We start from the raw sequence: 24278 nt of genomic DNA, 5'->3' as shown, positions 1-24278 counted from the left end.
TGAAAAGCCCCGAGTCGCCACACTCCAGCGCCTGTTCAGGTACACAGAGGGAGAATTCAGAATGTCCAAATGACCTAACAGCACGTCTTTTGGGACCTGTGGGAGGAAACCGGAGCACCTGTTGGAAACCCATGCAGACACAGGGAGAACGTGCAGACTCCGCACAGACAGTGATCCAAGCCGGGAATTGAACCTGGGACCTGGCAATGTGAAGCAACAGTGCTAACCACTGTGCTACCGTGCCGCATTTCCATCATTCTATAAATAAGGTAACCAATTTTGTGCACAGTACCCCATATGAGGTCTCACCCTGTGCCCCGTATAATGAAGCATAACCTCTCTACTTTTGTTTTCAATTCCACTCACAACAAATGACATTCAGTAGCTTCCCTAAATATTGCTGAATCCATATTCTAGCCTTTTGTGATTCATGCGCTAGGACACCCAGATCCCACAGCATCTCAGAAATCTGCAATCCCTTCCCAATTAGATAACATGCTTCTTTCTTATTCGTCTTGTCAAAATGGACATTTTCACACTTTCCCACTCAATTAACCTAGGTCTATCCCTTTGTCGACTCCTTATTTCCTCTTCACAACTTATCTTTGTGTCATCGGAAAATTTATAAACCATCTCTTTGGACCCTTCATCCAAGTCATTTATATAAATTGTAAACAGTGAAGTCCCAGCGCTGAGCCCTCTGCCACACCACGCATTATATCCTGCCAACCAGAAAATGACCCATTTATGCCTACTTTCTGCTTCCTGTTAGCCAGCCAATCTTCCACCCATGCCAACATGTTATCCCCACACCTATACTCGAAAGGTATTTCATTGGGTGTAAAGTGCTTTGGAATGTCTGATGGTCATGAAAAGTGCTGTATGTTTTCTTTTCTTCTTTCTTGTTCCATTTCTCCCTGCTTCCTGCCCTACAACATCTCTCTCTCCCCCCAACCCCTCTCATTTCTTCTCCCCATTACTCCCTATCCATTCCCCCAAATCCTCCCCCTTCATCCTCCTCACAGCTTGCTTTCATCTTCTCCATCCTCCTCTGCTTCCTGTCAATATGGTTATTATTTTTAAGGCCTTCCAGAAAGCATTTGAAAAAGGTTCCACACAAGAGACTGTTGACAAAACTGAGAGTGCCTGGAACCGGACGGTCCCTGGTTGGCTTGAATAGGAAATTGATTAGTAGATAGTCTCATGGATCTGTGGTCCAACTGGCAGGATGTGACTCGGATCATTGCCCAGGGAGCTATACTGGGACCTCAGCTTCTCATGATATTTATAAATGATTTGGATGAAAGAATACAGAGCTATGCATCTATATTTGCTGGCGAGCCAGTGAGTGTAGTTGGACAGACAAAGTTGCCGAGGGACTCTAATAGATTAATGAGTGGGAACAAAACGAACAGATGAGAGTTCAAAATGGCGAAGTGTAAGGTCATTGGCTTTTGATCCGGGAATAGATCCAACAATATTCCAAATAGAGAGAAGCTCAGAACGATGAGCAAGATTTGATGGTCCAAGCATAGGAAGCGGCAAAAATCTAGTGGACTGACACACAAAAAGCAATAATGAAAATGTTAATGGAACATTGGTCTTTATCGAAAAAGGCCTGTTGAACAAAGGTGTGGAAGTTATGTTACAGTTACATAATCTCACCTTCTGGATACCTGGATTAGTTCTGGGCACCGCACCTCCGGAACGATGTACTGGACTTGGAGGAGGTGCAGAACAGATTGAACAGAATGATACCAGGCACTGAAAGAGTTAAATGTTGCAGACAGGTTTCAAGGAGGAGATTTGCGTTCTCTTAAATATAGATTAATGGGCAGCACAGTGACACAGTGGTTAGCACTAGTGCCTCACAGCAGGATAGGGTCCCAGGTTTGATTCCGGCCTCGGGTGACTGTGTGGATTTGCACATTCTCCCTGTGTCTGTGTGGGTTTCCTCCGGGTGCTCCGGTTTCCTCCCACAGTCCAAAGATGTACAGGTTTGGTGGCATTCTAAATTGCCTCTTATGATGTGGTTACAGGGCAGGGGGTTGGTGCAGACTCGATGGGCTAAATGGCCTCTTCTTTCTGCATTGTAGGGATTGCATGATTCGATGATTAAGGGGGAACCCAATTATCCTTTTTAAGATGAGCGAAGGATTTGATAGAGCAAATAAATTATTTCTTCTGCTAACGAAATCCAGAACAAGAGGGCAGAACCTTAAAATTTAAGCCAGGCGGTGTGGGGCCGATGTCAGGAAATACTTGCTCACACAGTGGGAATAGAAATCTGGAACTCCCACCCCCTGTGGAGCCTGGGAGGGTCAAATGAAAATTTTGAATCTGAAACTGATGGGATCTCTGACAGATGATACAATGTTAGGGATATGGAACTAAGTTGATTAAATGAAATTAAGGCACAGATCAGCCATGATTCGGCTGAACAGCAGAACAGGCTTGAAGGGTTGACTGAATTACTCCTGTTCCATTGTAACCTGTCATGCTGGGAGGTCTGAATCCCAAACCCATGCCTTTTCGCACCGAACACTTGAATATGAGGGCTTTCATATAATTTGCTAACCACACTCCCACCGAGTGCCAAAAATAATATTTTTATCCTTAAACGCTGCACAGGGGGCTTTGCAAACTGTGTAATGGGTGAAGGAGCGCACAAAGCCCTTGTTTCTCCTTTTCCAATCCTGCCTCGATCTCTCCCGCAGACAGTGACTCACCCCCCGGGTGCTCACCCAGCGGTGCCAGCTGCCACCTCTCACAATTGACCATTCTTCATGGGCGAGGCTGAACTGCCAATGTTGGCAAGCTGGTCAAGGCAAGAGCGTCTCAGAGCCAAGTCCAGCGCTGTCCTTGTGTGACATTCAGCAGCAGTCCTGGCTGAATGCCCCAGTCACCAACCAGAGACACTGCAGGCTCTCAACTCCGTGAGGGGCAGGAGCTCATAAATCGTCCTCTCCCAGTTGGGCGAATCACGATTCTCCCAAACTTGGGCGTCGCACCATCAAGCCATTACCTGGCACGTGTCCCAGGCACTACAGACCACTAATATATTAATCACATCCTGATGTTCCCTTGCCTGAAATCTCAAAAACAAATGGGCTGTATTATAAGATGCGTGCTTGTACCTCTTTTAAATTACATCAGAAACAAATAATAAATCATAATGCATTTCAGCAGAATGATAAACCTTTCATGTTGCAAGAGATACGCTGAAGATGCTTCAACAAGAAACCCTGAAGAAAACATTCTGCTCTTCTGCAATAGAATAAGAAAGAAAGTTGAACAGTGCACAAAGCGAGGGGAGGATATAGAGACACGGATGATATGGGAAGGCACAGAGAAAGTGAACTTCGAGAAAGAGAGACAGCGTGCCTTATGGGTATGTGCAAGGCTGGAGAGAGTGAGAATGGCGGATGGTCAGAGAGTAAGAAAGGAGTGGGGTCAGAGAGTGAGGGAGGGACAGAATGAGACAGAGGCAGGGACAGAGCGAGAATGGGGGTGGGGCCAAAGAGGGCGTGGGCTGCAAAGTAAGAAAGGGGTGGGGCAAGTGTGAAAGCAGGGTGGGGCCAGAGTGAGAGCAGGGCAGGATCAGAGTGAGGGGGACGGGTAGAGAGAGCGAGTGGCAAACAGAGAGAGCGAGTGGGCAAGCAGAGAGAGAGCGGTGAGGCAGGCAGAGAGAGAGAGAAAGAGATGGAGGGACTGGCAGAGAGCGAGAGGGGGTGGACAGAGAGTGAGAGGGGGTGGGCTAAGAGCGAGGGGGTGGGCTAAGAGCGAGAGGAGACGTGCAAACAACAAGTGGGGTGGGCAGAGACAGAGAGGTGGCAGGCAGAGAGAGAGATGGACAGGCAGCGATAGAGAGAGGGAGTAACAATTGCAATCAGAGAGCTAAAGTGGGTGGGCAGAAAGCTCGAGAGCATGGGCCAGCGGACGAGAGGTGGCAGGTGCCAGAGTGTGAAAGGATAGGGAAGGGTCAGAGTGTAGGAAGGGCAGAGTGCGGGACACTTTGCCAGGCCAGGCAGTGAAAGAGGATGAGAGATGGGTCGGGGTCAGAAAGTAAGCTGGGGGTCAGAGTGACAGAGGGGACAAAGTCAGTGAGAGCACCCGAGGGGTCAAATTGAGGGAATGGGTGTGGCTAGAGTGAGGGCAGGGTTGAGGATGAATGCTGAGGGCAGGGGGAGGGGAATGCACACAAAGCCAGAGAGCGTGAGAGAGCACATGCACATGCAATGGTGGGCCAGAGTGTGAGAGTATGTGAAAGAACCTGAGCACACTAGAGCGCAAGTGATCAGCTATGAGGGCAGGCTAGAATGCAAGGGGAGTTGGGGGAGAGAGCAGGCCAAAGCACGGGGGAGGATGCCTGCACGTGAGGATGGGCCAGAGCACGAGGTAGGCAGTGGATGGGTGTGAGATCTGGAGAGAGGATGAATGAGGGCGATTGAGTATGTATGAGAAAGATCACTGTATTCACGCGATCACAGAATTGTTACAATGCAGATGGAAGCCATTCAGCCTGACATTTCTGCACAGGCTCTCTGATTGAGCAACTGACTTAGTGCCATTTTCCATTCTCCCATCTCCTCTCCAACACGCAGCTAACTCTCCCTCGATAACAGTTAAATTTCCTTTTGAATACTTCAATTGAACCTGCCTCCACCATACCCTCAGGGAGTGTTTTCCAGGTCCTATCCACTCGCTGTGTGAAATACTGTTGTCTCATTTCACTTTTGCTTCTACACAGAACATAGAACAGTGCAGAACAGAACAGGCCCTTCGCCCCTCGTTGTTGTGCCGAGCATTGTCCGAAACCAAGATCAAGCTATCCCACTCCCTGTCATTCTGGTGTGCTCCATGTGTCTATCCAATAACCGCTTGAAAGTTCCTAAATTGTCCGATTCCACGATCACAGCAGGCAGTCCATTCCACACCCTAACCACTCTTGAGTAAAGTACCTACCTTGGACATCCCTCCTATATCTCCCACCCTGAACCTTATAGTTATGCCCCTTTGTAACAGCTACATCCATCCGAGGAAATAGTCTCTGAACGTCCACTCTATCTATCCGCCTCATCATCTTATAAACCTCTATTAAGTCGCCTCTCATCGTCCTCCGCTCCAAAGAGAAAAGCCCTAGCTCCCTCAACCTTTCCTCATAAGACCTACCCTGTAAACCAGGCAGCATCCTGGTAAATCTCCTTTGCAGCTTTTCCAACGCTTCCATATCCTTCCTATAGTGCGGTGACCAGAACTGCACACAATACTCCAAATGTAGTCTCACCAGGGTCATGTACAGTTGCAGCATAACCCCACAGCTCTTAAAATCAAGCCTCCTGTTAATAAACGCTAACACACTATAGGCCTTCTTCACGGCTCTATCCACTTGAAATGAAATGAAAAATGAAAATCGCTTATTGTCACAAGTAGGCTTCAATTAAGTTACTGTGAAAAGCCCCTTGTCGCCACATTCCGGCGCCTGTTCAGGGAGGCTGGTACGGGAATTGAACCGTGCTGCTGGCCTGCCTTGGTCTGCTTTCAAAGCCATGAGCCCCAATATCTCTCTATTTCTCCACATTCCTCAGAACCCCAACATTGACCCTGTAATCCGCATTCAAATTTTTTGTACCAAAATTAATCACATCACACTTATCAGGGTTAAACTCCATCTGTCATTTTTCGGCTCAGCTCTGCATCCTATCAATGTCTCTTTGCAGCCTACAACAGCCCTCCACTTCATCCACTACTCCACCAAACTTGGTGTCATCAGCAAATTTACTGACCCACCCTTCAGTCCCGTCCTCCAAGTCATTGATAAAAATCACAAATAGCAGAGGATCCAGCACTGATCCCTGTGGTATGCCGCTGGTAACTGGTCTCCAGTCTGAAAATTTTCCATCCACCAACACCCTCTGTCTTCTATGTGATAGCCAGTTACTTATCCCATTGGCCAAATGTCCCTCTATCCCACACCTCCTTACTTTCTTCATAAGCCGACCATGGGGAACCTTATCAAACGCCTTACTAAAATCCATGTATACGACATCAACTGCTCTACCTTCATCTACGCACTTAGTCACCTCCTCAAAGAATTCTATTGGTTCAATGTGAAGTTCAATGTGGAGAAAAGTGAAATAATTTATTTTAAGAAAGTAATTGGCTTCTATTGCCAATTACTTTAAATCTGCGCCCTCTGGTTCTCGAACCTTTCACAAGCGGGAACAGTTTCTCTCTATCCACTTTGTCGAGACTCCTCATGATACAAATCCCTCAGTCTCTCTTCTCCAGGGAGAACAGTCCCAATGTCTCCAGTCTGCTCTTCAGGGCAGCACAGTAGCACAAGTGGCTAGCACTGTGGCTTCACAGCGCCAGGGTCCCAGGTTCGATTCCCCGCTGGGTCACTGTCTGCGTGGAGTCTGCACGTTCTCCCCGTGTCTGCGTGGGTTTCCTCCGGGTGCTCCGGTTTTCTCTCACAGTCCAAAGATGTGCATGTTAGGTGGATTGGCCATGATAAATTGCCTTTAGTGACCACAAAGATTAGGAGGGGATATTGGGTTACGGGGATAGGGTGGAAGTGATGGTTTAAGTGGGTCGGTGCAGACACGATGGGCCAAATGGCCTCCTTCTGCACTGTATGTTCTATCTCTCTTCATAACTAAAGTTCCTCATCCCCGGAACCACTCTCATCAATCATTCCTGCACTCTTGCCAATGTGTTTGCATCCTTCCTAAAGTGTGGCATACATAACTGGAGACAATACTCCAGGCGAGGCTGAAATAACATCTTGTACAAGTTCAACATAACCTTCTTGTCCTTGTACTGCCTGCCCCATTTCGCAGCCTGTCTTGGCACCTTTGATGATTTATGTACACATACACCCAGGTTCCTCTGCTCCTGCACTGCCTTTAGAATTATACTCTTTATTTTATCTTGCCTCTCCATTTGCTTCCTACCAAAATACATCATTTCACTTTTCTCCACTTTGAACTTCACCTGCCACCTGTCTGTCCATTCCACCAACTTGTCTATATCCCTTTTGGACACTACACTATCCTCGTCACGGTTTACAATACTTCCACATTTTGTAGCATCTGCAAACATTGAAACTGTGGCCTGTGGAAAAAGTTCAGGATCATTAATAGCAGAACAAGGGTCCCAATACTGATTCCTGGGGAACGCCACTACAAATCTTCCTCCAGCATAGTCAACATCCATGAAATCGCACTATGTGTTTTGTCACTCAGCCGCTTTTACGTCCATGTTGCTACTTACCCTTTTATCCCATGTGCTGTAACTTTGCTCACAGATCTGTTGTGTGGCGTTGTATCAAATGCCTTTTGGAAGTCCATGTACACCACATCAACAGCATTACACTGATCAACCCCCCCTCTGTTCCCTCTTCAAAAAACTCCAGCAAGTTAGTGCAACATGATTTCCCTGATGAAATCTATGCTAGCATTTCTAATCAACCCACATTTGTCTGAGCATTTATGTTGCCTGAATTTTTGTTTCCCCACTGCCAAGGTTAACCTGACTGACCTGTAGTTGCTGTGCTTGACTTGACACTCTTTTTGAACAAGGGTTTAATCTTTGCAATTCTCTCTCTGGTACCACCCGAGTCTAAAGAAGATTGAAACATCATGACCAATGCCTCAGCAATTTTGACTCTCATTTCCCTCTGTATTATCAGACACATCTCACCCGGTCCTGGTGCCTTATCAACTTGCTGAAGGTAAGCATGCAGGTGTAGCCGGCGGTAAAGAACACAAATGATATGTTGGCCTTCATAGCGAGAGGATTTGAGTGCATGAGCAGGGATGTCTTGCTGCAATTTTACAGGACCATGTGAGGCCACACCTTGAATATTATGTGCAGTTTTGGTCTCCTTATCTGAAGAAGGATGGTCTTGCTCTAGAAGGTTTGCCAAACTGATTCATGAGATGGCAGGATGGATGTTACGAGGAGAGATTGAGTCAGTTAGGATTTGCTGGAATTCAGAAGAATGAGGGGGTGATCTCAAGAAACCTATAAAGTTCTAACAGGACCAGACAGGGTAGATACAGGAAGGATGTTTCCGATGGTGGAGGTGTACAGAACCAGGGGTCACAATCTGAGGTTACAAGGTAGACCATTTGGGGCAGAGATGTGGTGAGCCTATGGAATTCATTACCACAGGAAGTAATTGAAGACAAAATATTGTGGGGTTCTCTGTTGCGCCCCCGCCAGCAGCTGGATCCTCCATCCCGGCAACCGGCCAATGGGGTTTCCCATTGTGGGCACCCCATACCGTCGGGAAATCCGCGGGCGTGAGTGCGCTGCCGGTGAAATGGAAGATCCTGCCGACAGAGCATCTAGCCCGTATGTTTTCAAGAAGCAGTTGGATATAGCACCGGGTGAAGGGGATCAAAGGATATGGGGGAAAGCGGGATCACGTTATTGAGTTGGATGATCAGCCGTGATCATAATGAATGGCAGAACAGGCTCAAACGGCATCCTCCTACTCCTATTTTCTATGTTTCTATGTTTAAGTACAGACAGTTATCCAATTCCTCATTATCAATTTTAAATCCTTCAAGCAGCTCAATTACCTCCTCTTTCATCATAGTCTGGGTAGCGTCTTCTTCCTTGGTGAAGACTGATGCAAAGTATTCATTTATCGTGCCCCCAGCCTTCATGTGTAAAACCCTGATCAGCGCCACTCCTCCTTTTACCACCCTTTTACAATTTATATGCCCAGAGAAGGCATTGGGATTCCTGGTTAAATTTGCTGCCAGTCTCTGTTCATACTCTCCCTTTGCTTCTCTTATTTTCTTTTTTACTTCCCCCCTTGAAACTGAACCTTCTATATTCAGCCAGGTCCCCAATTGCATACGTTTTCTTCTTTATCTTAATTTCTACCTCTTTGATCATCCATGGAGCTCTGGGTGTGTTGCCCTGCTTTCCCCTTTCGAGGGAATATACCTTGACTGTGCCTGAATGATCTCTTCTTTGAAGCTCATTGCTCAGTTACTGTTTTTGCTGCCAACCTTTGACTCCGATTAATTCAGCCCCGATCAGTTCTTACCCCCATTGAAGTAGGCTTTCCCCAGTTAATTATTCTCCACCAGGATTGTTCTTTTTCCTTTTCAACAGCTAACCTAAACCTTATGATACAATGATCACTATTCCCTAAAGGTTCAATTGATATTTATATCCATGTGGCCCAGTGGTTCCAAGAACCAGTTCCAAGACCCTTCCCATTGGACTGGAAACATACAGCTGTTTTCATGAACACACTCTGGAAACTCTTGCCCCTCTTCACCCTTTACACTACTACTATCCCAGTCTATATTCATATAAGTAAAGTCCTCAATTATAGCTATGTAATCCTTGCAACCTCTCTATAATTTCCTTGCAGACATGTTCTTCTGCATCTTTCCCACTAGTTGGTGGCCTATAGACAACACCAAACAGTGTAATTGCACCTTTTTCATTCTTCAACTCTAACCCAAATAGATTCTGTCCTTGACCCCTCTGGGACATCCTCCCTCTCCAGGACTGCAGTGTTTTCCTTAATCTTTAGTGCCACTACCACCCCTCCCTTTCCCGAATACCTTGTATCCAGAAATATTTTACACCAAGTCCTCCCCGAACAAATGCCGGAATGTGGCAATTAGGGGCTTTTCACAGTAACTTAATTGAAGCCTACTTGTGATAATAAGCGATTATTATTATTCTTTGAGCCAGGTCCCCGTTATAGCCATGTCATAGTTACACATGGCAATCTGCACCTGTAACCACTGATCTTATTTATCAATCTGTGCATTCACATAAATGCATACTGATCCTAATTTACACTTTCTCACTTTTTCACTTATTCTGACTCCACCTAACAATTTACTATTCCCTATTCTAGCGTTATCTATCTCACCCAGTAATCTGTGCAATTTAGTATTCCCTTTGATAATTCCTTCTGGCTCCCACATCCCTGCCAAGTTAGTTCAAACCCTTCCCAATCACACCAGCAAATCGCCCCGCTAGGAATTCACTCCTGGCTCTTATTTACATTTATAGAAAAGTGAAAACGTAGGGCCCGATTTTCCAGCCCTTCCCTCTGGTGGGATCTTCCAGACCGAACTTGCACCCGATCTCTGTCCTGGGATTGGAAGAGTCTGATGGATACCCGGCCCTTTGTTATTCTAACTAAACTTACAAATAAAGATTGATTTTGTGAAAGAAAAGAGAACTGATAGTGGACTAAAACCCCAGTAATTCTGACCTGAATTGTAGGTCATATTCACATCAACCGAGAGACAGCCCTCCCACTGCCCTCTTCAAAGGGTGAAGCTCACTTACTTTTGACGGGACAGAACCCCCACCTTTCGTCCAACCCATAATCCACTGTTGTTGCACACCAGAGATGTCCATCCTCTCGACCGATGCTGGTGCAGTCATGGTACCACTGATTGTCGTACATAAACGGAATGGTGCATGGCTTCCCGTGAGAGTTCCCCTGGATGGTGTATATTTCTGAAGGAAAGAGAATATATTGTTAAGGACCAAAAGGGGGACTGTATATATTGACACCGGCAAGTCTCAGCTGGAACGGAGCTGATTGGACAATATCCCTGCCAATCACTCCGGTTCGTGACTGGGATTGATTTTGAACAGATGAATTAACAATCCACACCACCAGAGAAATAATCTGACTGTAGTTTTAGTCATGGGTTTGGAGACTCTAAATCACTGATGGCTAACCTGTGGCCCGGGGGTCACATGGGTTCCCACCTCAGGGTTCTGAGTGTGGCCCACGAGACATTGGCTAGAGTTCTCCGGTTGTCTGGATTCACTTTTCCCACCGGCAGCGCATCTCCCCCGTGGTCCTCGCGGCGGCATGGGGTGGTTTCAATGGGAAATTCCATTGACACGCAGCGGGAAGATAGAATGCCGCCGCCAGTGAACAGCACGCCTCAGAGAAACACACAGCTGGAGGATCAGAGAATCCCTCACATTGTGTTGACTGTTTCCCACGTGTAGGTTGTCACATTCCCCTGATTTCCATCCATACAGCTTTTTTCCTACTGGTATGACTGAATGTTACACAAGCAAGGCAAGGACAGGTGCAGTGAGGTCCGTGCCAATTTCATACAAGTTGAGGGCCGTGTGCTCCATCTGCATCCAATCAAGAGTAAGTATTTATTTTGTTTTTACCACTTGAAGTTGACAACAGTTAAGAGTCATATTGTCATGCAACACAGAAAAGTCCCTTCAGCCCATCGCTTCTGTGCCGGTCAAACAGAACCACCTAACTATTGTCCAACATTTGGCCCATAGCCTCAAATACCGTGGGAGCGCAAGTGCACATCTATACAGTCATTGCGTCGTACAGCACAGTTCTATTAATATATGAATGATTAAGCATTTTCTATAACTCGTTATGAAATATTCGGCATCTATTAAATGCATTTAACCTTATCCAAGGGTCTTGGTTAGTGAACAAGCCCGATTTTAGTCTTGCAGCCCACTGAGATGAAGGAGAGTTACTCATGCGTCCCACTCACTAGCGTAGGTTGCCTATCCCTGCTATAAATCAAAACTACAAAGTGCTACCCCCGACCTCCAACTGTCTGGCTTACAGTGATGTCAATACCCTGTTAAAAAGAGCAACCTCAAATCTGAAACAGAAGTATAAAGTGATGGACACAAATGAACAGTGTATGTCAGATAGCCTGGCTTTTAAAAAAATATTAATATTCTAATTCAATCCAACAATATTAGTTTGATATTGCGGGTCAATTGAGGTAATGTGGCAGGGATTTGTGAATGGAAAATTATGTCTGAAAACTTGAGACGCGAGAGGAAATGCTAAACATTTATAAATCACTGGTTAGGCCTCATCCCGCAGTGGGTAGCATCCCTATCTCTGAGCCAGAAGCTTCTGTTTCAAGTCCCGTTCCAGGGCTTGATGGCCAAGCAAGGTAATGCGGCCAAACAGGTTTAGTGTCAACTTGTAAATCTTGCCAACGCACGCCACTAGCAGCCGGGAAGAGTGGGAGAGATTCCTGGGTCAGCCTTGTGATGGAAAGAAATTGGAGCCTCTACCATCAATATCCACAGTCCCAGACTACAACATATATGTCAAAGTGTTTGTTGTCATGGACATCCGGATTCCTTGGGGGTGTCTGTTGGCTGGAAGGCCAATGTGGATCAGATTGGTTTCAACAACATGGGGTTCAATCCCCCATTCTGGCTGAATTCGGGGCCTGCCTCCTTTGCAGGGGTCATGGATATTGTGGCGCAATGGGTCGGACCTGCCTTCAGGCAGAGAAGTCAAGAAGAAGAAGAAGGCCTCAACGAGAGCATTGTGACCAATCCAGATGCTACACAATAGGGAGGATGTCAGGGAGGATGTTAAAACCTTAGAGAGGGGTTAGGGGAGATTTACCCCTGTGGTAACAGGGATGAGGAAGGGCTGTCAAAAGGAGAGATCAGAGAAGCTAGGGCTGTTGTCTTTACAGCAGAGGCGGTTATGAGATTTGATAGAGGTGTACATAATTATGAAGGGCTTTGATGAAGAAAATAGGGCAATGCATTACCTGAAAGAGTGCTGGAGGCAGATTCAATAGCAACCTTTGAAACAGAATTGGATAAATAATGGAAAACAAAACAGAACTATGCGGAAAATGCAAGCAAGTGGGTCTAATTGGACAGCTCTTTCAGGAGCCAACATTGGCACCATGGGCTCAATGGCCACCTTCTACACCATATTAGACATACTGCATTGATACAAAATGCTGCACATTTATATTTTCAAAGAGTGTTTGATAAGGAAGCTTATTGATAAAAATTAACGCACGTGGAATTAAATCAGGTTTGGCAGCACGAATAGGAAATTGGTTAAAGGTCAGAAAACTGGAATTAAGATACAAAAACAAAAATTCCACATGAGGGATGTAAATAATGACAATTCCTTCATGGGATGTGTGTAATGAATAGCGAAGCCAACATCCCATGAAAGAATGTAAAATATGGTGGAACCAATGCCTCTGAACCTGCATATAAGAAGCACTATCTTAATTTCAGGAGCTTTTATGAATCCTAATTTCGACCGGGATAATAATGGTGCAAAGGGCAGATCTCCTGAAGTGTGTGCAGGTGAACTTTCTCAATTATTGTGCTTATAGCCCAACATAAGGTGGCATTGCTGGATCCGTTTCTAGGGAATGAGGTGGGTAAAATGAATCAAGCATCAGTAGGGAAACATTTAGGCAACAGCGATCATTGTATCATAAGGTTCAGATTTGCTGTGGTAAAGGGCAATGAGCAGTTTAAAGTAAAAATGCTTAATTAGAGGAGGGCACGTTGAGGTAAAAATGAGTCAATTGAATTTATCTATCGAAAGGGTTTCCAGAGAAAACTGTAATGAAACAATGTGACACCTCACATCCAGTCTGTCCACACCAATGCCACCATACCACTCCATGCCCACACACCTAGCAGGCACTACATACAAAAGCAATCAGCCAGAAATAACAGTGACAATTCTTGAAATGCTGATGAAAAGGAAAACCCATTTAGTAATCTGCTTTTGAAAAGAAAACCCTACTCTGCTCATCCATTAATCTTGTATCCCAGCCAGGTGTTCATAATGAGACCACTTGAGGACTGTATCAAAGAAACAGCTGGTCAGACATCTGCTTCTCCCAAAGGTCTCCTTTAATGTTTGGCTGATCTCCAAGAGTGGTAATGGATTAGCTCAATAGGCTCTGTTTAGTCAGTTTTAAGTGGAGTACTGGCTTTGCTTGACTCATGTCTTTCATAGAATATCTACGCAGAAGGAGATCATCAAGTCTGCATTGACCATCTGAAAGAACGTTCTACCCAGGCCGACTCCATCGCTCTATCCCTGTAACCTTGCGTATTGAACATGGCCAATCTACCTAACGTGCACATCTTTGGACTGTGGGAGGAAACCGGAGCACCCGGAGGAAACACACGCAGACACATAGAGAATGTGCAAACTCCACACAGACGGCCACCCATGGCCAGAATTGGCAATACTAACCAATGTACCAATGTCCTTTACGAAGTTCTAATAAGTTATACTTTCTTTGATCTGTTTGTTCAGTGTCTGTATGTTCATAGTGGGCTGGATCTCGAATAATGACGAGTCAGAATACAGGAGGGAGATAGAGAACCTAGTGGAGTGGTTCAACGACAACAATCTATCCCTCAATGCCAACAAAACTAAAGAGCTGGTCAATGACTTCAGGAAGCAAAGAACTGTACAAACCCTTGTCAGCATCAACGGGGCCGAGGTTGAGATGGTTAGCAGTTTCAAATTCCTAGGGGTATACATCTCCAAAAATCTGTCCTGGTCCACCCACATCGACGCTACCACCAAGAAAGCACAACAACGCCTATACTTCCTCAGGAAACTAAGGATATTCAGCATGTCCACATTAACTCTTACTAAGTTTTATAGATGCACCATAGAAAGCATCCTATTTGGCTGCATCACAGACTGGGATGGCAGCTGCTCGGCCCAAGACCGCAAGAATCTTCAGAGAGTCGTGAACACAGCCCAGTCCATCACACGAACCTGCTTCCCATCCATTGTCTCCATCTACACCTCCCGCTGCCTGGGGAAAGCGTGCAGCATAATCAAAGACCCCTCCCAACTCTTCCAACTTCTTCCATCGGGCAGGGGATACAAGAGTCTGAGAAAATGCACGAACGGCCTCAAAAACAGCTTCTTCCCCGCTGCTACTAGATCCTAAACAACCCTCTTATGTACTGGTCTCATTAACACTACACCCCTGTATGCTTCACCCGATGCCAGTGTTATGTAGTTACATTATGTACCTTGTGTTGCCCTATTATGTATTTTCTTTTATTTCCTCTTCTTTTCATGTACTTAATGATCTGTTGAGCTGCTCACAGAAAAATACTTTTCACTGTACCTCGGTATATGTGACAATAAACAAATCCAATCCAATTTGCTCGAATCCAACAAGATTAAGAAGTGAGAAGTGAGGTAAATCTTTTGCTATTGATTCTAATTCTAACAATATGACAAAAAGCTTTCCAAAATTTTTTTTTAACCCCGCATTGAAAATGAAGTTAGAAAGGCGTATTGGATTCTGGACCTTATAAATACAGGTATAGAGTACAAAACTAAGAAGGTCACACTGAACCATTATAAAACACTGGTTTGGCCTCAATTGAAATACTTGGCAGGATATTCTGGCCCTTCCCACCATGGGATCTTCCAGTCCCGTCGAAGTCGATGTCGCCGCAGCTTCCCGGGCAGTGGGATACGTCAGCCATCTCTGCCGTGGGAAAACCCACCATGGGACGGCTAGAAACCTCCGCCACTGAGTCCAATTCTGGGCACCACACATTAGGTAAGAATCGGTTTTAGAGAGCATTCAAGAAAAGTTTACATGCATTGTTTACATGTCTTGTTATGAATGTAGGAATTTCAGATGTATTGTATTATAGGTAAGGGTTAAAAGCCTGGGTTAGAGTGTGTGCGACTGCTGCAGGCATGTTTTAAAATAAATCCTAGTTTGAAGGACAATGTTTTGGGAGGCAGGGGTACAAATAAGTCATCGTAAAAAGTTTGGGCTAATACAGTTTTATTTGGATAAATGGGGTCCCTGTGGAGTTAATTAGATTTCAACTTGGGATGATGATGTGGTTACAGGGTGGAACTAAGGTATCCAGCATAGGGGCTGGTTTAGCACAGAGCTAACTAGCTGGCTTTTAAAGCAGACCGTGGCAGGCCAGCAGCACGGTTCAATTCCCGTACCAGCCTCCCTGAACAGGCGCCAGAATGTGGCGACTAGGGGCTTTTCACAGCAACTTCATTTGAAGCCTACTTGTGACAATAAGTGATTTTTATTTCATTTCATTTTCATTTCATTTTGCAGAGAGCAGGTAAGTGAAGTACTAGCTGTGAACAGATGTCAAGCAATTTGCTCTCACTGCAGTTCAATTTAAAGAGATTAGCAGTCTTTCCCAACAATGCAGACTTGTCTGAGGACAAGGGGAGAGATGAAACTAGCTTAGAAGCATTTTAAAAAAAAATAAAGCCAGAGTTTCTGACAGTAGTCAATCTTTTCTTTAAAGCAGTGGCACAAAATCTCTCCTTCTCAAAGAACATCTCTGTACAGTAGGTATTCCTATGTGCTAATGGTAGTAACAGTGGATTGAGAGCTGAGATGGTATTTCTTGTTGTTTGAGTGGGAATAAAGATAGCAGTTAAGGGTAGTATATTCACTGTATTCAGTAGCATTGTTTATGGAGCAATTGTCAGCTATTTTCTCGTGTAATGTTAAGGATATTCTAATAGTGTGTTAGTAATAAAGTTTGCTTTCATATACCATATCCCTATTTCTTTGTGCAATCACTCCTGGAGCCAGGGATTCTTTCCTCACAGTCTTACAAGATTAAAATAAAATATTGGGGGTTCAGTCCAGTTTTCTAGCCACTGTTGCAGTCTTGTCTGGGATCATAATATGTTCTATAGATGAAGGACTTCAGTTACATGGGTATACTGGAGACGCTGGGATCGTTCCTTTAGCGAAGAGGACATTGTGAGGTGAACTGATGGAGGTGTTTAAAGATCATGAGGGATCTGGACAGAGTAGATTGTGAGAAACTGTCCTCATTGGTGGAAGGATCAAGACCCAGAGGAGACAGATTTAAAGTGATTGACAAAACTCTTCTACACAGCAAGTGGTTAGGGTCTAGAATGAACAACCTGAGGGTGTGATGGAGGAAAATTCAATGGGGTCTTTCAAAATGCAGAATTCATACTAAAAACAGAAAATTCTGGAAATACTCAGCAGGTCAGGTGGCAGAGTCAACAGAGTCAACGGTTCAGGTTGACGATCTTTCGTTAGGACTGGTGAAAGGTCATCAAACTAAACGGTTAACATCAGTAATTTGGGCAGATGAATGCCAGATATGGCTCGGAATTCTCCGGCCATTGGGATTCTCTATTCCCGCTGGCAGCAGAACCCCCACCCATAGCTTTCCCGGGAACATGGGGCAAAATTCTCCGCCCCCCACGACGGGTGGGAGAATAGCGGGAGGGCCTTCCCGACATTTATCCCGCCCTCCCGCTATTCTCCCACCCCCCCGCCGAAGTCCCGACCCGAATCGCTGCCGCCGTTTTTTTACGGCCGGCAGCGATTCACAGCTGTTAGATGGGCCGAAGTCCCAACCCTTTCCGCCGTTTTCACGAACGGCAAACACACCTGGTCTTGCCGTTCGTAAAAACGGCGTCACCAACTCGCTTTTTATAACCATGGCACCGATTGGCACGGCAGTACCACGGCCGTGCCAAGGGTGCCATGGGCCCACGACCGGTGGGCACCGATCGCGGGCAGCGGGCCCGATGCCCGCGTACTACTTGTCCTTCCGCCGCCCCGCAGTATCCATTTGCGGGGCGGCTGAGGGGCAACCCGGCCCGCGCATGCGCGGGTTTCGCGCAAAAACGCGATGACGTCACCCGCGCATGCGCGGGTTGGAGTCTTCCAAACTGCGCATGCGCGGCTGACGTCATATGACGCGTCAGCCGGCGCTAACTCCGGTAAGCGGGCTTAACGATTTTCGTTAAGCCCGTCTTGCCGGAGCCTACGGCGTCGGGCTGCTAGCCCCGACCGGGGACCAGAATCGGTCCCCCGTCGGGAAGGGGCGCGCTGCCGTAAAACCCGGGCGGGGTTTACGATTTCTCCCGTTTTGGGAGAATCTCGCCCATGGGGTGGCTTCAATGGGAAATCCCGTCACCAGCAAACAGCGTGCCGTCAAAAAACACACGGCTGGGGGAACAGATAATCCCACTCAGGATGTAACGGAGAAATGGGAGGTGAGGCATTTTGTAAGGAAGAATAAGGAACAAAAATATAAATATATGAAATTATGAAACTTTGCAGATAGAGGTGCAGAAGGACTTAGGGACTCAGACGCGTAAATCTTTAGAATCTTGAATCTTTTGAAACTGTAACACAAATGGATCTGGGATATTAGATTTTAGAATTACAGGCAGAGAGTAAAACATGAATGAAGTAATGCTATAAATCATTGGGCAGGCTGCAGTCAGAGTATAGTTTTGGATGTCTTAGTCTTGGAAGGCATGAAGGCCAGGTACAGGTACAGACAAGATTCACTCAAGTTAATTTTATTATAACAAAGAAGATTTTGTTTTAAGTTCTCTTATGGAATGTGGGTGACGCTGGCTAGGCCCAGTGTTTATGGCTCATCCTTTATTGCCCTTGAGAAGGTGGCGGTGAACTGCCTTCTTAAACATCTGCAGTCCCTGTGGTGTAGGTACATCCACTGTGCTGTTAGGGAGGTAGTTCCAGGATTTTGACCCAGTGACAATGAAATGACAGATATATGTCCAAATCAAGATGGTGACTGGCTTGGAGCGGTACATCCAGGTGGTGGTGTCCCCAGTTATCTGCTGTCTTTGCCCTTCTAGGTGGTTGAGGCCGTGGGTTTAGAAGGCGCTGTGCAACTTGTAGATGATACACACGGCTGCCATTGTTTGTCAGTGGTGGAGGGATTGCGCATTGAAGGTGGAGGGTAAGGCTGCTTTGGCCTGGCCTGTGTTGAGTTTCTGGAGTGTTGTTGCAGCATCACCCGCCCAGGAACGTGGAGAGTATTCCATCATGCTCCCAACTCGTGCCTTGCAGTTGAATTACTAGCTTCTGACCTGCGGTTGCAGCCACAGTATTTATATGGCTAGTCCAGTTCAGTTTCTGTATTTTGGCAGCCCCAGGATGTTGGTAGCAGGGGATTCAGTGATAGTAATGCTGTTGAACTTCAAGTGGAGATAATTGGATTCTCTTTTGTCGCAGACGGTCATTGTCTGACTTGTCTATTGTGAATGTTACGGCTAGTGTTGGCACAGTGGCAATGCTCCTGGACTGGTAACCCAGACAATGCTCCAGCACACAAATTTACATCCTACTACTGCAGGCGATGGAACGCAATTTCAACTGATAAATCTGGAATTAAAGTAAAGGTGACTGTGAAACTACTGAATTGTTTTGAAAAGAGGTCGTCAAAATGATGGTACGTTTTGATGAATTTCTTTGTCAAAACCCACTTGCACTTGTAGGTGTGTCAGTAACTATCAATTTAAAACATCAAGGGAAAAGATTAAGGATTTTCTTTTACAAACGGATCGTTAGGAAACGTAAACAGAATCTATAAAACATTTAGAAGTGGAATCGATAAATATTTTTTACGTTTTCAGGATAAGTTTTCAGGTAAGTGGTCCGAATCTGATTGCGTAAATGGCCCACTTACTATGCTGTAAAATGCTATGGTTCTTTGAAGCAATAGCCAGTCATGAGAGAAGGAGCAGGGTGGTCTATTGGAATGAAGAGCGCACACTGATCGGATCACTGAAAAGTAAAGGAATATTCTCCGCAAAGCAATAATTCATGTTTACAAACAGAACAGGCGCCTGACACACATCTATGCTCCCACCATTCTGCTACTGCGTCCAAGAATCCTTCGAACAGATTGCCAAGTTGAATATGGGTGAGCAATATTTTCTGGATCGCTCCTCATTTGAGATAAATGTCACAGGAGAAAAACAAAACTGCAAACAGGGGCATAATTAAAAATGCCATTTATCGATGGGGGTCCAATTCCAACATGATAAACAGCTTTCCAAAGAAAATGCTCAGACCCCACATTAAAAATGAAGTTAAAGCTCAGGAAATTATACGGTTATAATTAAATGAAAGGGTTTGGGTTCTACAGGTGACGGCATTGAATCTCAAGAACGGTTGCAGACATTAATTTTCTCAGAAGATAGTACATCAAAGTGTATAACAGGCAGATCCCAGCAGAATAGAAAGGATGCTGGAAATCAGGAATAAAAACAGAAAACATCTTTCATCGACCTGAAAGGCTGGCCTGGGTTTTTGCAAACTGGGTTGACTCAGGAGCTCTTTAAAAATGGTGGGATGGCGAGTCTTGATTCCAGGATGCCTGACCCCATCCCTGAGCTGTGCAATTTTCAGGAGTATGGTTCCTGTCAGAAACCCGGGTGCATCTGACACTCAAGACCTGGCTGACTCTATTGCGGGACGGCCATGTCCGACTCCTTCGCAATTTTCATTGAGTCAGGCCAGACTTTTAAAAAGTCATAATTTGCAGCCTCTTGGAGGTGTCATGAACTCTAGTGAGGATGAAGGGAACTTTTCGGAGTTAACTTTACGAAGTCTCCATGCCCCATCGTGGTCTCTACATGGACAGTTGCAAGAGAAACATTGGATGAAAGAGAATTTCTATCTTCCTCCTTAATTTGCGGCACAGTGGTTAGCACTGTTGCTTCACAGCGCCACGGTCCCGGGTTCGATTCCCGGCTTGGATCACTGCCTGTGAGGAGCCTGTACATTCTCCCCGTGTCTGCCTGGGTTTCCTTCGGGTGCTCTGGTTTTCTCCCACAAGTCCCGAAAGACATACTTGTTAGGTGAATTGGACTTTCTGAATTCTCCCTCAGTGTACCCGAACAGGCGCCGGATTGTGGCGACTAGGGGATTTTCACAGTAACTTCATTGCAGTGTTAATGTAAGCCTACTTGTGACAATAATAAACATTATTATTATTATTGATTAATTTCTGAAAGTAAATCATGTAGAAAATGAAATATAATGCGTTGACCCTTGTATGACACGCTTACTGAAGCCATGAGTGTTAACCGTTAGGACCAGCTTTGACATTAAAACCATCTTAAAGGCTTGCGGTTTCAGTCGGATATCATTCCGGGGGGAATAGTGATCATAATTCTGTAAGTTTTAAGCTGCTTATGGAAAAGGACAGGAGTGGTCCTCAGGTGAAGGTGTTAGACTGGGGAAGGCTAATTACAACAGCATTAGGCAGGATCTGGAGAGTGTTGACTGGGCGAGATTGTTTGAGGGAAAATCAACCTTCGGCATGTGGGAGGCTTTCAAATGTCAGTTGATTAGAATTAAGGACCGGCATGTACCTGTGAGGATGAAAGATAAGGGTGGCAAGTATAGGAATCCCTGGATAACAAGGGATGTCATAAATCTTGCCAAAAAGAAAAAGGAAGCATTCGTTAGATCTGAAAGGCTTAGGATAGTTGAAGCCCTTGAAGAATATAAAGCAAGTAGGAAGGAACTTAAGGTAGGAGTTAGGAAGGCTAAAAGGGGCCATGAAATGTCATTGGCAAACAGGATTAAGGAAAATCCTACGGCATTTTATACATATGTAATGAGCAAGAGGGTAACCAGAGAAAGGGTTGGTCCATTCAAGGATATTGGAGGGAATCTATGCATGAAACCAGAGGAAATGGGAGAGATACTAAATGAATACTTGGCCTCAGTATTCACCAAAGAGAAGGACTTGGTGGATGAGGAGTATAGGGTAAAATGTGTAGATATTCTGAGTTATGTTGATATTAATAAAGAGGAGTTGCTGGGCATCTTAAAAGCATTAGAGTAAATAAGTTGCCAGGGCCTGATGGGATCTACCCCAGAATACTGTGGGAGGCAAGGGAGGAAATTGCTGGGGCCTTGAAAGTAATATTTTTATTATCATTGGCGACAGGTGAAGTTCCAGAGGACTGGAGAGTAGCCAATGTTGTTCCATTGTTTAAAAAGTGCAGCAGGGATAAAGATTCTTAGTGATAGGATTTACTTACATTTAGAAACAAATGGACTTATTTGTGATGGACAGCATGGTTTTGTGAAGGGGAGGTCGTGCCTCACTAATTTGATTGAGTTTTTCAAGGAAGTGACAAAGATGATAGATGAGGGAAAGGCAGTAGATGTTGTATACATGGACTTCAGTAAAGCCTTTGACAAGGTACCTCATGGCAGACTGATTCAAAAGGTGAAGTCACATGATATTAGAGGATAGCTGGCAAGTTGGATACAGAACTGGCTTGGGCACAGAAGACAGCGGGTAGCAGTAGAAGGATGCTTTTCTGAATGGAAGGCTGTGACTAGTGGCGTTCCACAGGAATCAGTTCTGGGGCCTTTGTTGTTCATGGTGTATATAAATGATTTTGAAGAAAATGTAGCTGGTCTTATTAGAAAATTCGCAGGTGACACAAAAATTGGTGGAGTTGCGGATAGTGAAGAGGATTGTCAGAGGATACAGCAGGACATAAACTGATTGGAGTCTTGGGTGGCAAAATAGCAGACGGAGTTTAATCCAGACAAGTGTGAGGTAATGCACTTTGGAAGGTCCAATGCATGTAGGAATAACTGGTAGAACTCTTGTGAGTACTGACAGGCAGAGAGATCTGAGCGTGCATGACCACTGATCACTGAAAGTGGCAATGCATGTGGATAAGGTGGTCAAGAAGGCATACGGCATGCTGGCCGTATGTCAGGGCATCAAATATAAAAATTGGCAAGTCATTTTGCAGCTGTACAGGACCTTAGTTAGGCCTCCTTTGGAATATTGTGTACAATTCTGGTCGCCACACTACCAGAAGGATGTGGATGCTTTGGAGAGGATACATAAGTAGTTTACTAGGATGTTGTCTGCTATGGAGGGCAATAGCTATGAGGAGACATTAGATAAACTCGGTCTGTTCTCACTGGAATGACAGAGGTTGAGAGGCGACCTGATCGAGGTCTACAAGATTATGAGTGGCATGGACAGAGTGGATAGTCAGATGCTCTTTCCTAGGATAAGAGAGTCAAGTACTAGGGGACATAAGTTTAAAGTGCGTAGAGAAAAGTTTAGAACAGATGTGCGAGGCATGTTTTTTACACAGAATGTGATAAATATATGGAATACGCTGCCTGGGGAGGTGATGGGAGCAGGTACGATAGTGGCATTTAAGGGACATCAAGACAAATGTATGAATAGGGTAGAAATGGAAGAATACGGACTCATAAATGCAGAAGGTTTTAGGTTAGGCAGGTACCATTGTCGGCGCAGGCTTGGAGGGCCATAGGGCCTGTTCCTGTGCTGTATTGTTCTTTGTTAACCAAATTCGCTGGTGCATTCACACTCCGTAAAATACATTTTTCTCAACAGGCGCTCAAATGTCTTTGTTGGGGGAGAGGTGGGCTAAAGGTCCAGTGGCCCCTGCAGCATAAAGAAGCTGGAATAACCCATTCCCACTGGCTTGTTAGTCTTCAGCTCCCCCTTCCTTTGTGTTGGTTCAGTATACTCTCATTGCCAGTGACTCCACTCAGTTCTTCCACACACCCGACCCCTGTCTCCCCCCCAAACCCACACAATACTCCAGGTCCCAGGCTCACTCCTATCCAAGAGCAGCAGAAATTTAGCGAGAGCGTGCGAATACTGGGCCTGAACGCTTAGATGAAACATCCATATTTCAGATGAGAGGCCTTGTCAGTTCCCTCCGGTGGAGGCAAAAGATCGAACAGCACTTTCTTCAGAAGAGCAGGGAAGTACCCTATTGTGTCCCAATCAATAATTATCCCTCAGGCAATATTAAAAAATCAGAACATGTTAAGATCCTGGATCAGACCCCAACACTTGTTAGGATACTGGTCAAGAACTCCAAACACTTTTTTTTTAAATTGTAAAATTGTGAGCAAAAGATACTTCGCTCCAGGGGGGATTCTAGTGACATACACATATATAGAATATTAAAACAAACTTTATTATTAACACAGGATTGAACTATATTAACAGCACAGAAAATAACTTACAATTACCAGTTAAACAATTCTGAACAATAAAAGAAAATACTTTAACTTCTACCTGATACCTTATCTATCTCCAATCAAGCAAAACCCATCACAGGTCAAAAGCCACTTGTAAATACTATTAGAAAACACAGGATTACCTACTATACATTTGAATAGAGATCTCTCGGAAATACTGCTTGAAGAGAAAGAGAGAGCCTGTCAGGAAACGGCCTGCAGATTCTAGTCTGTGTCAGACCACTGCTTAACCTGACAGCCTTTTGCAGAAACTGCTACTAGAGCTCAAAGTTTCCAGCAGAACTGACAATTGAAATTTTCTGCTGCACATCTGAATCCTCCCATTAATTACATCATCACTCTCCCACTAACTGGGTTATGACCATCGACTAAGGCTAACCACAATCCCTAAATTATCAAGACTTCAGGGGACTTTCTTTCTATAAACAAAATTACATTAGCCATATATAGGTAAACAATATTCATGGTTGGAATGAATGATGATCTCACGTTTATGGCATCTTAATTGTACCTTCTACATGGCAACAACAAAGGTATTTCATTGGCTGCAAGGCAATTTAGGACGTCCTTGGTTGTGAAAGATGCTGT

The 24278-nt window shown here is 45.1% G+C and overlaps 1 protein-coding gene across 2 annotated transcripts in view; it reads right to left on the bottom strand.

Moving 5' to 3' along the window:
• The window catches only part of mrc2 (mannose receptor, C type 2), a 293165-nt gene that overhangs the window by 194627 nt on the left and 74260 nt on the right, over nucleotides 1-24278 (bottom strand). For both annotated transcript variants that reach the window (XR_005458165.1, XM_038778997.1), the window contains exon 3: nucleotides 10339-10512. Coding sequence is in view for 1 of the 2 variants with exons in the window: in XM_038778997.1 (XP_038634925.1) it covers nucleotides 10339-10512 (174 nt within the window). In the remaining variant the exon portion in view is untranslated. The remainder of the gene's footprint in view (nucleotides 1-10338; nucleotides 10513-24278) is intronic.

This window comes from Scyliorhinus canicula, chromosome 19 (assembly GCF_902713615.1).
Source record: "Scyliorhinus canicula chromosome 19, sScyCan1.1, whole genome shotgun sequence".
NCBI lineage: Eukaryota > Metazoa > Chordata > Chondrichthyes > Carcharhiniformes > Scyliorhinidae > Scyliorhinus > Scyliorhinus canicula.
Note: the sequence above shows the minus strand (reverse complement) of the source record. Positions and strands in the feature narration are given on the sequence as shown.